At 48.7% G+C, this 15,770-nt stretch overlaps 1 protein-coding gene across 7 annotated transcripts in view; it reads right to left on the bottom strand.

The window, feature by feature from the left end:
* The window catches only part of Camk2g (calcium/calmodulin dependent protein kinase II gamma), a 40,777-nt gene that overhangs the window by 675 nt on the left and 24,332 nt on the right, over positions 1-15,770 (bottom strand). Inside the window, exons 13-20 of one of the 7 annotated variants that reach the window (XM_033766518.1) lie at positions 11,180-11,212; positions 9,024-9,092; positions 7,838-7,882; positions 6,288-6,336; positions 4,642-4,755; positions 2,681-2,756; positions 2,279-2,373; positions 377-621 (exon numbers count right to left, since the gene is read on the bottom strand). In XM_033766518.1, the coding sequence (XP_033622409.1) occupies positions 389-621; positions 2,279-2,373; positions 2,681-2,756; positions 4,642-4,755; positions 6,288-6,336; positions 7,838-7,882; positions 9,024-9,092; positions 11,180-11,212 (714 nt within the window). In that variant the 3' untranslated portion in view covers positions 377-388. The remainder of the gene's footprint in view (positions 1-376; positions 622-2,278; positions 2,374-2,680; positions 2,757-4,641; positions 4,756-6,287; positions 6,337-7,837; positions 7,883-9,023; positions 9,093-11,179; positions 11,213-15,770) is intronic. The other 6 variants (XM_033766520.1, XM_033766519.1, XM_033766522.1 and 3 more) reach the window with 6 other exon arrangements.

Below are 15,770 nucleotides of genomic sequence, written 5' to 3'. Positions count from 1 at the left end.
AAATCCTCCCTTCCCTTGCTGTCTGTCCTTTTTTTTTTGCTACCAGGGATCGAACTTGGGTCTTTGCACTTGTGAGGCAGGTGATGGCACCACTGAGCTAAATTCCCAGCCCTGCGCGCCATTCTTTATAATGGCTAAGCAATCTGAGGTTTACGGAGGGAAAGTACCCCACCTGTGCACACCCAATTTGAGTTCTGGAGCCAGACCCAAGCCTTACTGGTTTTAGAGCCTAACTTACAAGCATACTGCCCAGCCTCTGCCACCTCCCTGGGATGACCCACATGTCCTGCTCGAGTGCCATCTTCTAGCCTTCTCTTCCTTCTCTGACCTCACCTGTGCCAGCCCCGCCCAACCATTCCTCCCCCACCAGGTGCACCTGTGGCTGAGCTCACTGCAGCGGTGCGGCAGGGGCCCCTGAGCAGTGATAGTGGACATTGAGCCACTTGCCATCCCGGCGGTGCCAGACCCGAGTCTCCTCTGACTGGCTGGTGCGAGGCCGACCCTGCCCGTCGATGTACTGGGTGAGCCGGATGTAGGCGATGCAAGCTGCGTCCTCCCCGATCACATGGACGTGTGGATTTAGGATGGTGGTATGGATGGGTTTGCTGTTCTTGGACAGGACTGCAGGGGGAGGTAGGAGGGTGTCAGGTTGGTGCCTGCATTTTCCTCCCAGCCTGCACTTCAGACTCCCTCCAGCAAACCATCCCCAGAATCTGCACTCCCACCCCCTCATACACCCTTCTAGAGGTCAGGGTACCCCAGTACATTAGTCTCAGTGATCCAAAGGGAAGAGAAATGTGATGAGGACAAGAGCAGCTAGCCTTTTAGTCAGGCACTGATTGGGCTGAGGGTTTTACATGCATGTGTTGTATTTCTTTGTTGATGTTATTTTCAATTTAAGAAGGAAAGAGTCCTGAAGAGATTAAGTAAACTGTACAAAACATACATTTAAACTCAGGACCACATTACTCTAAGAAAAGCCTATGATCTTTCCTTTTATTTAAAACAGGGTCTTTGTAGTTCAGGCTGGTCTTGAACTCACAACAATCCTCCTGCTGCAGTCTCCTGAGTACTGGGATGACAAGCGTGTGCCACCATACCCAGCTAGATCTTTCTTTTTCTTTTGTTTTGAGACAGTCTCCATAGTTCAGGGTGGCCTTGAACTCACTGTGTAGTCAGGACGGTCTTAAACTTGTGGATATCCTGCCTCCTGCCTCAGCCTCTGGATTGTATCACCACACCTAGGCCTATAGTCTTTCCACTCCGTTAGGCTGATGTTTAGATTTCACAAAGTTAGCTCCTACCTACCTAGGGCTTATAGAACAAAATTATGAACTCAAAACATTAAAATCTGATTTGTGACTTAAAAAGAAAAGGCATCAAAATTAAAGTCACCAAAACATCCAGTAAAGAATATCTCCCAGGATCCCCCAGGGGAAACGTAATGGAAGTCAGACTGCCATTATCAGTACATGCTGTGCAGGCTGCGGCAATTTTATTGGATTCTCATTTTAGCTCAACTCCAATGTTACACAGGAACTGCAGGAGACCCTCCTTAAAACTAACAAACTCTGGAATTGCTTTTGGCAAAAAGAAATTACTTAGACTGCTAAGGGTTAAACTTAAGACAGTGGAGATATGGAACAACAAAATCAAACTCAGGGAAGAATGGGAAAAGGCCCAGGGTAAAGTAGACAAGAGGAGCAGCAAATGGGGCAGAGTCTCAGATAGTGGAGAAAGACAGGAGCAGTTCAGGGTTCAGCTACTTATCCCCTGGGTCTTTATCCAGAGCAGAAGCTCCCACCCCAGAACAGAGTGCCTACGCCTGCCTCCCCCGACATTCAAGGGGATCCTAGCCACAGCCTTCTGTATCACAAATCACCACCAGTTCCCTGTTGCTTACATTCTTATCCTGTTTTTAATTTCCTCTGTTATCAAACCTGCAGACACAGACTACTTGCTGAGATCCTCAACCTAATCTCAGGGGTTTTGCAATCTGACCTGAAAAGAGGTGAGGCTTAAAGAAATACAGGGACTCTGACGTGGTGACCAGCACTGCCCTGAGGCAGCTGCAGGACGAATGGGTGTCTGGGGCTCTGGCAGTTAAGCTGCAGAGTACAAGACCAGCAGGGCACAGCGAGGGAAGCATACAGAGCAGGATGCGGCAGGAAGGTCAAATGAGCACAAGGGCAACAGAGGCAAGGAGAAGGGAAGCTAGGACAAAGACAAAGGGGCGAAGGGGCAGGCAGGAGTATATCAGCAGCACGAACCCACTCACGATTCTCAAAGTAAAACTTATGGAAATCCATCCCCTCCACGAGGTTACCAAGGGCCTCAGGTTCAAATGAAGTGAGGCCTGGGTCACAAATCTTCCTGCAGGAAAGAAAGGAAAACAAACAAACAAACAAAACAAACAAACAAAGAGGTTGTCAGGCATAGGAGTTACAAGTCTTCCTCATCAGTGGAATCTGCCCCACAGCAGCAGGGTGGGTATGGGCCATGCTTCTGGGCTCAGTCTCAGGTCATCTGCCTGAAAGGGCTCCTAGCCGAAGAGGTTCTAGTTTAACTCAAACATTGCCTAAGCCCAACTCACCCTTTCCTCACAGTCCCAGCTGCTTTTCTGGGACCAGAGAAGGCCTTGAGGGATGACCTATGTCTCAAGGAATGGATCTCTACTCACGTGTATGCCTCAAAGTCCCCATTGTTGATGGCTTCAATCAGCTGTTCTGTGATCTTAATTATCTCCTGTTTTCGCACTGCAGAGGAAAAAAAAAAATCCACCAATTTACCTGCTGGGCAACGTCTTACATGACAGAGAGCCCTGTTCAATCCCTTAGGGTGTTCCCTGTGATCCCTTTGTCAAAGACATCCCTCTTCTCTGCCTTTAAGGCCTTCTGCAGAAGGAGCAAGCCTACCTCTCCCTCTATATCCTCTGTGGTGGTCAATGACCACCTCCTCTCAGAGCCCACTCATTAGTTACAGTTTTCTGGCCTTTACCTTCCCTCTCCATCAACAAGGTCACAGAAAACACTTCTCTTTAATAGCTGAACACCATGAATGCTCTACCAGTCTGTGTAACTGACCCCCAGCAGTCCAGCCCGAGAAGCACCTCCCAACACAACAGTTTCCACTCTGTCCCCGCTTTCTCTCACCCTCAAGGGGCTGTGGATCTCAAATGCTACCCTTACTCTGAGCCCTCAGTCAGGGTCCAGAACCCATCCTTGGGCAACAGGCAGCCTGAGGGCATAATCTAGTTAGGGATGAGGGCTCCAAAACAATGAATAGAGCCCTAGGATGGACGCTGAATTCTCTTTGCCCTACTTAGTCTCTTCCACAGGCTTGGCCGGGATAAGGGATCTTGGAACTGTGAAAAATCCTGACAGCCTCTTGTCAGAGGCTCCATTTACCCTGGACAAGCCTTGGAAAAGCTATAAATCACACCAGCTCTCATGTCAGGATGTGTCCCTCAGGGAAACCCAGGCAAAGCTCAGACAGACAGGCACTTGATTCCCTCAGAGACTCCCATCCCTTCTCAAGCCAAGGGACAGCTGGTGACATCCCGCTGTCATGGGCAGCTCAGCTACTGGGAGTGCCACTATTAGCAGGGGTGTCACCTAGGTAAGGGAGGGCTTTAACCAAGCTCGGGCTAACCTGGACCCCCTGGACTGGCCTAGGCCACAAACCTTTCCTCACAGGAGCAAAAGGCTACAAGACAAATGCAAGCATCAGGACAGCACCAGCATGGCACAGCTGGGCTAGTACAGCCAAGGGTCCCAGCTGGGAGCGGGTAGCACAGCCAGAAGTGCCCCCACCACTGGTCCAGGGGTGCAAGGGGAACAAGCAGCCGGTTAGGAGAACCGGCAATAAACTCCACTTCTTTTCTGAAGAAGCAAGCAGGTATGTCCACACAACACAATCTTACTCCAACCCACCAAACCCATCTAGAGGACCTGAGTGGGGCCCCGTGGGTAAAAAGGATCGAGTTCAGAAACTACATAGAGAGATGTGGGAGGAAGAGAAGCAGAGGCATCCTCCAGTACAGACAGAAGTATAACTGTAAGTACCAAAAACTGAGGCACTGTTTCAAGATCCTCCCTATCACTTATTTTTCACAAGATTTGATGTAGACCCCACCCCACTACCAGAAAGAAAACTGAAGTTTTGAGAAGCCAAGCTACTTCCATGCTTCTGAAGGTTGCATGGCTGGGATTTAATCTCAGATCTGTCTCACCCTGAGCCCCTTGTTTTGAATGTGACATGAGGTGGAGCCTCAGGAAAACCTACCCCAACACAGTTCCCCAGCTACTGCAATTTCACCACGGACCCCCGAAGACCTGGCTTCTGCCTCTGCCCTTTTTCCTGGCTGCTGCCAAGGCCAGGCCCACTGTACACCCCAGTGCTTTCTACCCCCTCCCTCCATGCCATGTCCTTCCACCCACTCTCAAGGTATTTCTCTGGCCCCAGACTCAGGGACCCCGTCTGGCATTAATGGTGTCTCCAGCTGGTTCCCCACCCCAGCAAAGGCTGTACTCCTGAAGATGTGCAGTTGGGTTGGGCTGACAGCTCTGGGGGTGGGGTCCCTGAGGGGCTTCAGGACGAGCCAGGGAGTTGGAAGCCAGAATGTGCCTCCCTCACACTTACTGGCTGAGGAGCAGAGAGAAGGCTGGGGCTGCATGCCTGCAGAGGGGGCTGTTCTGTCCCAGGAGCTCCGTCCTTCAGGCACCGAGCTGCCATTCCCAGTGCGGAGCGGGGCAGCTAGCCAGCCAGGGCAGGGCAGGGCAAGGCAGAGCAGCCAAAACAAACAGAACAAGGCAGGTGAGCGAGCAAGCCGGACAGGACCCGAGCCCGGGGCGCTGCAGAGCCAGGGCAAGGTGACACTTCAGGCTGCTGTGGACACCGGACCACACCCCATTCCGCCACCTCTGCCAGAGGCCTCCCAGTCAGAAGCACCAGGAAGGTGCACTGACCCGGGCATATGGCTTCCAGGCGAGCCTTAAACAGCCTGTACAGGGACCCCTGCTCCCGGGAACACATTCAAGGGCCACAAGGTCAAGAGCCCAACATGAAGGGCACCTTCTACTTCGCCAGCAGCGCCACAATTGAACTAATCTGACCTGACTCCCAGCAACCCTGGTGGTAGTATTCATTCTCACTGTATGTTTCTACTTTTTTTTGGCACCGGGAATTGAACTCAGGTCCCTGCACTTGCAAAGCAGGTGCCGGAACCACTGAGCTAAATCCCTAGCCCTGTATGTTTCTACTTTTGATTTTTTAAAAAAAATTTCCAAAAGTTTGGGTGCCTCTTACTGCCCATGGACAATGTCTCTCATTTCTGGCCCTTCAACATCCTCCATTTTCTGTGACGCCTGGCTCAAGGTAACTTTCTGAAGGCAAAGGGAGCGATTCCAGGAGGCTAACTCAAAGAAGAGGACAGAGGATCCCACTGGTCAGGCCTGCGTTCTTCCCACACCCCACGACACTCTAGCCAGCCTCAAGCCTGGGCTGGCAGTCCTCGTGGCCCACCAAGACACAGCTGAATGTGGGGTCACAGACATCAGATCAGTTCCAACTCCATCATCTATGGCCAAATCTCGGGACTAGAGCAACCAACTCATCCCAGTGGGCCTGAGACCACCTTGGTCTTGTCTTTTCTTTCTTTTTTCTTCTTTTCTTATCCTCCCTCTCCTTCCCTTTATTCTTTTCTCTTTTTCTCAACTTTTTTTATGTGCTGCTGAGGATTGAATATGCAATCAAATGCTCTACCACTGAGCTATATACTTTCAGTCCTTATCCTAGTCGTAAAACTGATGGTGTCACATTCTAGGAAATCTCCCAGGGAAAACCAGGACGACTGGGTGCCCTGCTTCTGCAAGGGACCCAAGATGCCCCTGTTGTTGGATACCACATAATTGTTAGTAACAGGAATGCTGAGCCCTGGCCCCAGGAAGAACTATTTAGCTAATCTAGACTTAGGTCAAATAAGAAAGGACTTTTGTCCAGCCCAGCAACACCAGACAGGAGCCTTCTATCTTGGCTCATGGAAAGAAGTTTTTTTTTAATGTGTGTGTGTGGGGAATTGAACTCAGGACCTTGCACTTGCCAGGCAGGCGCAGTACCACTGAGCTACATCCCTGGCCCAGAAAGCCATTTTCTTGCCAAAACCTCTTCTGGGTATGAGCATCCACCAAGCCCTGTTCTTGAGACAGACAAGGCATGTGCCCCATCAGAGCTGAGGTACCTGAGTCACCACCGCTGGGGTCCTTTCCCCTCCAAGGACCAGCACCTACCTTTGAGGTCCTCGTCTTCTGTAGTAGTGTTGCAGCTCTCCGTGGAGCCCTGTGGGCCAAAAGAACATGTTCTATACACTCAAAGCTTGGAAACTCAAAGGAACAAGCAAAACAAAAGCAGAGCATGGGCTACCATGCGAGGTGCCGTGAGGAATCATAGAAGCTTCTTGCTTCCTGACTTATAAAACTCTGGGCTCTCAAATGCCTGTCCTACTCTTCCCCAACTCGGTAAATTACCTTATCTACCCAGTTACTCAACAGATGAAAACCTGCAGTCATCCTTGATTCTTCTCTCTCTTTTCCCCAAATATATACAGATTTGGTACCACGGATCAAACTAGGGTCCTTGAGCTTGCGAGGCAGACGCCAGAACCACTGAGCTAAATCCCTGGTCCTCTTTCCCTTATGTTCTAATCAACCAACCTAAAATAAAATCTTTTGGTTCTGGCTCCAAAATAAATCCCATGTCTCCTTTCTTCTCTTCTAATGCATGGCTACAGCCTGAGTCCGAATAGCCAACAACTCACACCTGAACCACTACAGCAGCTCCCAGGTCTCCCGTCTGCTTCTCTTGCCTTCTCCCTCAAGTTCTTACCCCAAAAGTGGCCACACACATCTTTTACAGGGCATATTTATGTTACTCCCCTGCTAAAAACTATTATCTTCTTGGGCCAGGGATTTAGCTCAGTGGTTCCGCTGCCTGCCTTGCAAACGAAAGATCCCGAGTTCAATCCCTGGTACCCAAAAAAAATGAAACAAACAAAAAAAACCCTAATAGCTTCTTGTGCTAGAATAAAGGTGCAAAAGCCACTACAGGCCTTGCCTGCTTTTCCACCAGCACCACCCTCCTGACTCTCTGACCCTTGCTCATCTCATCTGCTGATCTTGACTCTGAAGCCCTTCCACAGGCCAGGCCTCGGCACTTGCAGACTCTGTCTAGAGCACCAGGACTCACAGCCTACCTGGCTGCCTCCCTCCTGCTGCCACTGAGTTTCTAGATCTGCATCCACGCCTGAGAACCCATTCCCTGACCATTTAATTAAAGGCCCTATTCACTGTCTCTTTACTTTGGGCCACTTTTCTCAGAGCACTTATCACTACTGGATTTTATCTTGATTACTGATTTATTATTCCCCTTCCCCAATTTGTAATGTCATCTCTGTAAACCAAAGTCATGGGTGGTGCTTGGTGGGCTCATATATTTACCAATGTTAGTGAAAACACAGAGTATGCGGGGGCATGGCACAATGGAGGTCTGGTTATATCCTTGCCTTTTTTTAAAAAACTAACATCTATCTCACTAAACTTCACAACTCAAGGGGAAGATTCCATTATTTTTCACCCCCAATTTACAGATAGGAAAAGAGAGGTACAGAATGATTAAGTGATTTTCCCAGGGTTTCAAGAACAGGACCCAGACCAGCCTGACCTTGGCAAACACCCAGCCTCAGGAAGCAGCGTGCAGGTGCCCATCTGCAGGGCTCAGACCCATCCCACTTCCCTCCCGCTATTCCAGAGAGCAGGGGACTGGTCAAGAGCCGCTCACTCACCTTGATCCCATCTGTAGCATTGTGTACCACGGTGGTTTGTGGTTCCTGTGAGAGAAGATAAAATAACCCTCCTGATTTGGAGCCAGACCTACAGCTCTTCCCTGAAGGATCCCACCATCACCCAAATACACCCCAGAGACCCTATGATGACCACTGAAGCCAGGCCACCAGCCTTCCCCATGGGACAAATTCTGGCTCAAGTGGGTCTCGGGTAGCTGGGAAGCCCAGAACTTAGGCACTATCACTGGGTGCTAAGAAGCAGCAGCCTGGCAGAAGCAGGTACCTGGGACACCAGGAGCCTCTGTCCCTGATCCTTACTACTTCTGAAGGTTCTTTCTGGAGAGAGGTCCCATAAATCAAGTACACAGAGAAGCTGTGGGACTCAGAGCACGGGCAAGGTCCTGCCAACAATGTTCACCAAGGGGTACACAGGAGGCAGAGACACAGGGGGAGCAGAACCCTAAGGTCTCCCAGAAAGACTCAGGATGTCCTCTCAGCAAGCTGAACCGTGCGAGCTGCCCACTTCTCCTACCTCCTGCCTTCTCCAGGTGGTCCTTAAGAGTCTGCAGGAAGCCAAGGTCACTGCAGGCACGATCAGCCTTCCTCTCCCCCAGTTTCCCCCTGCTAATTTGCTAGTTAGCCACTCTACTTAGCAGAGGGAGCTCTCAGAAACGGCACCCCTTAGAGAAGCTGAGAGAACTCAGACGGAGATCTCTAGACTCCCAGAGACCTCAGCACCTAGGCATAGAGGAGCCCAGCCCTGCTTCTAGTTTTTGCCACTGCAAAGAAAAGGCCAAGCCAACAAGGCCTCCTCTACAAGGAACTGATGTACAAGTCCCAAGAAAGATCCTACCCTCTTCTTTAATAAGCAACTCATTTTCCAAGCCCCCAAGCAGACCCATTAGGGGGCCCAGCTGGGCCTGGGAGTTTTGGCTGAGAGCCCTGATCACACTTCCCCCACAACAGCAAAAGGAGCAGGAACAGCGAGCAGTTCTGCCATGCAGGACAGAGCATGGTCAAGCGGGACAATGAAGGGCAAAGTACCTACAGGGCAGCACACAGAGCAGCCTGCTCTACAGGGTCAGAAGAGGAAAGAGGCTAAGGAGTCCTGCAGGGGAGGGCAAGAAGAGGGAAGGCACAGGAGGCAGCCAGGGGCAGAGGCAGAGAAGCTGTAGTCAGGAGGTACCATGGCCGTCTGCAAGGACGCAGGCTCTTGGGCTGGGCTTACGAGACTGTTTTTGTTGTTGCTCTGTGGCTGAGACAAGAAAACAGATGGTTTAGTTCCTCCTGAGTCATCAAAGCCACTCAGGTTCAACTCCCAGACCTCCCTTGTCCCCTGGCCTGGCCTGGAGAAGCTAGGCCTGGGTGGCCACCAGAACACTATGCAGATGGAAGCCATAGTTGGAGAGATGATCAGAGTAAGGGAGTATTTGGAAGGCCCCAGAGACCTAGCTATCTAGCTCTTAGAGGCATCCTCAAGATGGGACCAGACAAAGACTTGTTTTAAAGCATTTCTCTAGAAATCTCTGCTTATTCCAGGTGTCATATCATTACACAATCAAACCTGACCAAAGAAATTCAGGCTCTTCTCCCCACTTTACAGGTGAAAAAGATAGTGCTTTATAAGGAAACAACAAAATTTAGAAACTCTGGCTCCCCTCTCTGTGGGCAATGTCTTGCTGCCCTTTTACCAGGCATTGACATTTCCTTCCCTTAAAATACCAGCTTGAAGCCTGATCTAAAGAGAAGAGGAAGAGCAAGAATACCTGACCTAGGGGAAGGTATCAGAGAGGAAAGGGAGAGAATTCAACTTTGGGTATGAAATATATCCGTGGGCCCCAGGGAGCAGAGGCAGGGCTAAGGCAGGGCTATGACCTTCTTCTGCTCAATAAATCTTGGACTTGATCAGGTGCAAATGAGGGCAGAGCTCCAAAGACGGGCAGGTAAATCTCGGTGGGGGCCGTGGCCATGGCCCAGAATCCAATCCCCAGGAAACAGCAGGCTGTGGCAGACAGGCCAGCATTCCTAACAGCAGCTCCACCACCAGGGACATCTCCTTGCCTTTCAGAACATCACAGAATAGCAGAGCCAGGGAGGGAAGTGGGAAGGCTGGAGAGGAAGAAAGGAGGCCAATCTCCAGGGCAAGGAGCCATTATCAATGCTCTCTGCCTCTTATGATTCCCCAACCAGAGTATTCAGTCTCACTGGGTGTCCCAGGGGAGTCTCCCCTGAGCAGCCTGATGCCTGCAAGTTCTTCAACAGGTAGAGACAAAAATGTGTGGCTGCTGCCCCTGCGCAGGGCAGAATGAGGACATGTTAAGAGCTAGAATGTGCTCCTTCTACACTAGGACACACACAGAAGGAATCCAGACTGCTCTACATCTTGCCTGGAGGTCTCCTGGACCATCCCCGCCAAACTCAGGGCTACGCCTGGAACCTTAAGCGCCAAGTGCTGCAGGATGCTGATGGACTCTCTGCGGGCTGGAAGGAAGAGTCCCTGCAGGGTCCGGCATGGGGGCCCAAACCCCTGTGAGCTGTTTTGTCCAATCCACCAGGAGAGCATAGCCCTCCTACTTCAGCAGCTGACGCTTACCTCCTGTTCAGGGCTGACAGATAAAGGCTGCCCTGTTCACAAAGCCCAGCTGATACCAAGACTTTTGCCGGGGACAAGGACTCTAAGGTGCCTATAAAACCTGCGGAGCCCCAGGGAGAAACCCAAATAACCCCACCTTTGATTTTTAATGGATAGTTTCATAATGACTCAGACTGCTGAATTCCCCTTGGTGCCTTGGGTCCTGTGAGGAAGACATACGCACTGCAGTCTGTCAGCTGTTCCCAGAGGCTGGGTGTACAGGATGAACACTGGGCCCTGCCCAAGTAGGGGAGTTGCCCATGGGAAAAGCCAGGTGAGTAAGGCTCGGAGCCAGAGCCTACAGTCCACCCCTCTGCCCACCACACAGCTGCCCACAGGCTATAGGTCTGCGTGTGGCAGCTGAACACTTCGAGTGAGCAAGGCCTCGCTGCCTGAGTGACAGTGAGGCTTTTCCAGAGTTTGCCACCTGCAAGTCCCTGCCAGCTTCACTCCCTGCCCTGGGCTGTGAGGAGCCGTCCAACCTCAACAGCAGGGGGTGCCGCTGCACAACTTCCAAGCCCATGTGTGAGGCCACTAGGTGACCTTGGGCAGTGGCCCTGGCCTGGCAGGACAGGCCACACCTGCCCACACAGCACAGACATGCAGTGAGGATGAGTGAAGCGCGTGCACATGGCAGAATGGGTCTGCGCGGCTGGCAGGAGAGCACAGGCAGCATGAGGTGGGCGGATGGGTGGGCAGGCAAAGCTCACCATTAGGTGCACGCTGGAGCTCGACTTCCTTTTCTGGACACACCACAGCAAAAGGGAAAGAGAAGGGGAAAGAGGAGGTAAGAAGAGAAGCACAGAGACACTGCAGGTTAGTGCCCCAGCGTGGGCTCTGCATTGTGGGAGAAAAGAGTAGAAGAAGTCCAGCACTAGAGAGATCCACACAGCACGGAGAACGACAGGCACACCCACCCCAGACCCTGGCAGGAAGAACTGTCAGGGTCACAAACACAGATTTAGTGTATTCTGAAGAGTCTCAGACTTGCTCACAGAAAGCTTCTTAAGGAGATTAAGTTACAAGTCTGCGAGGGCAACATCTGGCTGCTGCCAATTTACAGGTTTGGTTTACAAGGTTAATGCCACTCAGAGGGCATTTACTTTCTCTCACGGCTAAGTCTGTCTCTAATTTGAGTGAGCAGCTACCAGGTAAGTAGTGAAAGCTTCTACAGACTTCCTTGGCTTCAGTCACATACGATTTCTCAACCCAGAACTTGCTGTACACCTAAACTGCTGTTTAGATAAAGATGTCCAGGTTTCTGAAAATTCTCTCAGTTAAATTTTGGCATCTTCTTTGTTGGTTTGGCCATGTTTGTCTGAAAGATCTGACTGTTTAGATGTATTTTGTGATTACCGGGAAAAGGAGATGTTTTACCAGTAGGCTGGTGATTTTAAATGTGCAGTGCTCATAAAGATGCAGACATGTAAGACATGGGAAATGTTGAAAGCATTGATTTCTTAGCCTCACTAGATGCTCATGGATATTATGTCCAGATGTGAAACGAGCATCAAAATAAAGACCACACGGCACACTACAAATATACCTCAAAGGGCTCTGTCTAAAGGTGAAGGGGAAATTATGAATGTTATAATCACCCCACTGGGAGACAGAAGTTCTCTTAGAACATGTCTGTCTGTTCAACTTTTGCTTTTGCTTTTTGTGGTACTGTGGATTGAATTCTGGACCTCACACATGCTGGGAAAATGCTCTACTACTGAGCTACACCCTCAGCCCTGTTGACTTTTGTACGTGCATTTACCAACATCAGCAAATACCCAAGGCTGTTCTGGACACAGTAGCACCTCTGATAAATTATTTCTGCCCTCTGGGGGCTAAGATGCCATTTTCAAAGTATTTTGGAGGATGTATCATAATCAAAAGAAGAGGGCTACAGAGTTTAAAAGAATAGTCCAAAGTTTAGAATTTGATCTAAAGAAAAAACGTAAGTAATATCCGGCTTCTTTCGTGCTGGCCTTTTTTTTTTTGGTACCAGGGATTGAACTCATGTCCTTGTGCTTTCAGGGCAGGCGGTAGAATCACTGAGCTAAATCCCCAGCCTTGCACTGGCCTTTTGAATGTGCTCAAATATGAGAAGAGGGTGTTAGCTAGGCATGGTGGCACATCCCTGTAATCCCAGCAGTCGGGAGGCTGAGGTAGGATCACAACTTTGAGGCCAGTCTGGGATACATGGTGGGTTCAAAGCCAGCCTGAATTACAGAGTGACACCTTGTCTTTAAAAAAAAAAAAAAAAAAAAAGAGGTTGTTGCCTTATATTCATACCTATCTTCCTTCCTATCTCCTTATCCTTTTACCCAGAGTGCCAACACTCTGAAGGAAGGTCCGTGTGTTTGTTATATATTCCTGTTAACTCCACAGTACCTACCAAAATGCCTTACAGTTCGCAGAAGGTCAACAGTATGTGCTGCTCCCCACCCCTTCAAGGCTACAGCAGCATCTAGGTTTCTAATGGGCACTGAGTCGCCCCAGTGAGAAATCGCAGGGCACCATGCAGGTTCAGTCTTGCTTCTCCTCGTTTTCACGGGCTGGCTGTCAAGGCCACTGCAGTCATTTTCACCTGCCCCTCACCTTAAAGCAGACCTTCAGCTGTCTGCTTCAACATCATGGGGAAATGCAGGCAGCCTCCTCCTAGCTGGCTCTCTCCTTCCTCAACTGTCCCGAAGGGTATCTCGAGCTCACCCTTTTCTACTCCAAGGCTGTTTCCCAGGCTAGTGCACATCTTGAGCTCCTCTCTGTCCTTTCTGGGCACACAGCCGGGCTCCTGCTCAAGCAGCACACTGCAGCATTGTTGAAATGCCAGATCACTTTAAAGAAGCGTGTCTTACTTTCACATAAAAACCACATATATGGGTTTAAAATTTTACACCAGAAAAGGCTTCAAGCCTCCGTTCCATACTTAATTTTCCCCAATACTTCAACAAATATTCAAATAATACTTAAGAAAGTAACTATAACCATTTTCTCTAGTTTGCTTCCTATTTTTTTCCGTTAAAGCTTAAGATGGCATTTCAGGCCTGGCACTAACACAACACCAAGGTGTCCTAGATGAGGGGCCTCTTGGAGCCAAGCATTTGTGGCCTCTTCAGTCCTGTCCTTGGAGGTGACTCTCTATTTTCCACAGCCCAAGTCACTGGCATGCTACCTTCAAAGAAATCTAAACAGAACCCAAAGTCCTTAAATTCAAGAGCACAAGATGACTACCAGTCAAAGCCAGGTGAGGGCTCTGAGTATTTGCGGAGAGCTTCTGAAGAGCAGGAAACCTGCCTATGGATGCTCAGCAGGAGGAAGGAACACAGGATGCAGAAAGCCCAGGACCTCTGAGCACCTTCACAGACCCCCTCCTAGCACAGATCTCTACCCATTCCAAGAGCCCAGAAGGGTCACACTCTGCTTAGGGCGCTCACTCCCTTTTCTCAGTTCTTTCACACAATCACATCATTAATTGTTGTATGCTTGTTTCTGAGTTTAAAAGGACCAGACACATCGCAAACAATGGAAAACATAAAGAAAAAACATCTAAACTCTTACTGCTCTTCTGTCTTTTACTTTATACAATTTTAAAATGTCTTTATGCCTGGCATGGTGGTGCATGCCTAGAACACTAGCACTCGAGAGGCTAAGGTAGGAGGATTGCCAAAAGTTTGAGGCCAGCTAAGTTTCATCATCCAGTGAAGTTATGATAAATACTTCAGTGGTCTTTAGTTTTTATGTCCACATATTATAGATTAAATAATATTTACAAACTCACTACATTTTAAAAACAAAACGTAACGTATTTCTTTATATTCCATCCTTTTTACTTAATAGAAAACACTTCCCCATTAAAATTTCTACTTAATATAAAACATTTCTGTCACTACATAGTCATGAAAATGAATCACTTTGTAATAATCTATGAAGTGGACTTCCCATAATTATCTAGTCAATTCCATGCTAGTTTTTGAAACGGTCTCAAGTTTCGTGATAGCTATGAAAATAATTTCATGTTGAACATCTTTCTGCATACAGCTCTTCCCTATTTTGAATTATATCTTTAGGAAAAGAATTACAAAGACTACCAGAAGGAGAATGCCATGTGGTGGTGCACACTTACTGTCCCAAGTACTTGAGAGGCTGAAGCAGGAGGATCGCCAAATTCAAGGCCAACACGGGCAACTTAGCAGTAAAGTGCTTTCCTAGCATGCGCAAGGTCCTGGGCTCAATCGCCAGTACCACAAAAAAATAGGAGGAAAAAAGGCAACTTGTTTTTCTGACACTAGTAAGGCTAAAGTTTTTCTCCATTTGTTATCCAGGTCTATATCCTCACCTCCAGATGGTCAATTCACTCTTCATCATCGTTCTACCGGGCTTTAGAGGAATTCTCGTTTCTTAAGAGAAACTGTTTAATAAAAGAATTCCCATTATACCTGCTGGAAGTATTTTCCCAGCCCATCTGCCACTGGCCCTTTGTTTTCCTCATTGAGTTTATTGGTACATTTTAGGTATACAGTACAGTCACATTCATCATTGAGATCTTGTACCTTTACCTGACAGGTCTTGGTTCTCATTTTTTCCCCTTGTCCCTGGCCCTCCCTTCACCCTGTCACTGGCCTTTTAATTTTGGTTATTCTTATCTTAAACACCTGCTCCCAGCCTCTGGTCTCACTGTGCTACTGAAACTTTTTTTCTCGAAAGAGAATAGCATAAACGCTCTTCTGGAGCACGTATCAGGGTTAGATACACACAGGGTTACCTCGCCAGTGCACCCTCATCTAAAGCAACTTATCAAAAAAAACAAAACAAAACAGGTCCATAAATTATATATGAAACATAAAAAAAATAAATAAATAAAGCAACTTATCTAATTTTGTCTGCCCCACCTCCTCCTCGGTGCTCCCGTAGGATCTGACATTTCTGCACACTTCTGTTCTCCCATCTCTTTGTTCTTTCCCCCATTTCCTTTGCTGATACCTCTTCAGCACCTTATTAACAGACAACCCGCACATTTCCTTTTCACTAGACTCATTTGCTTTTTTAGAAAGGACCTCACTGTGTAGCTTGCTTAGGCTAGCTGCCTCAGCCTCCCGACTGCGATTACAGGTGTGCACCACCATACCTGGTTTTACTACTCTTAAACATTCAGTTCTTTAGGTTTGTATAAAGAAGGCAGAGTACTAAAATTTAATGGTTGGTTCTGTCTCCCACTCAAGGCCTCTAGAATCTGAATTCCAGGCCACACCCTGGAATCTGTATGTATGTATGTGTGTGTGTGTGTATGTATGTATGTATGTATGTATGTAT

Source organism: Fukomys damarensis, unplaced genomic scaffold (genome assembly GCF_012274545.1).
Source record: "Fukomys damarensis isolate Sample0158 unplaced genomic scaffold, DMR_v1.0_HiC HiC_scaffold_20, whole genome shotgun sequence".
In the NCBI taxonomy this organism is placed as follows: Eukaryota; Metazoa; Chordata; class Mammalia; order Rodentia; family Bathyergidae; genus Fukomys; species Fukomys damarensis.
The sequence above is the reverse complement of the archived record's forward strand: the minus strand, read 5'-3'. Positions and strand labels throughout refer to the sequence as shown.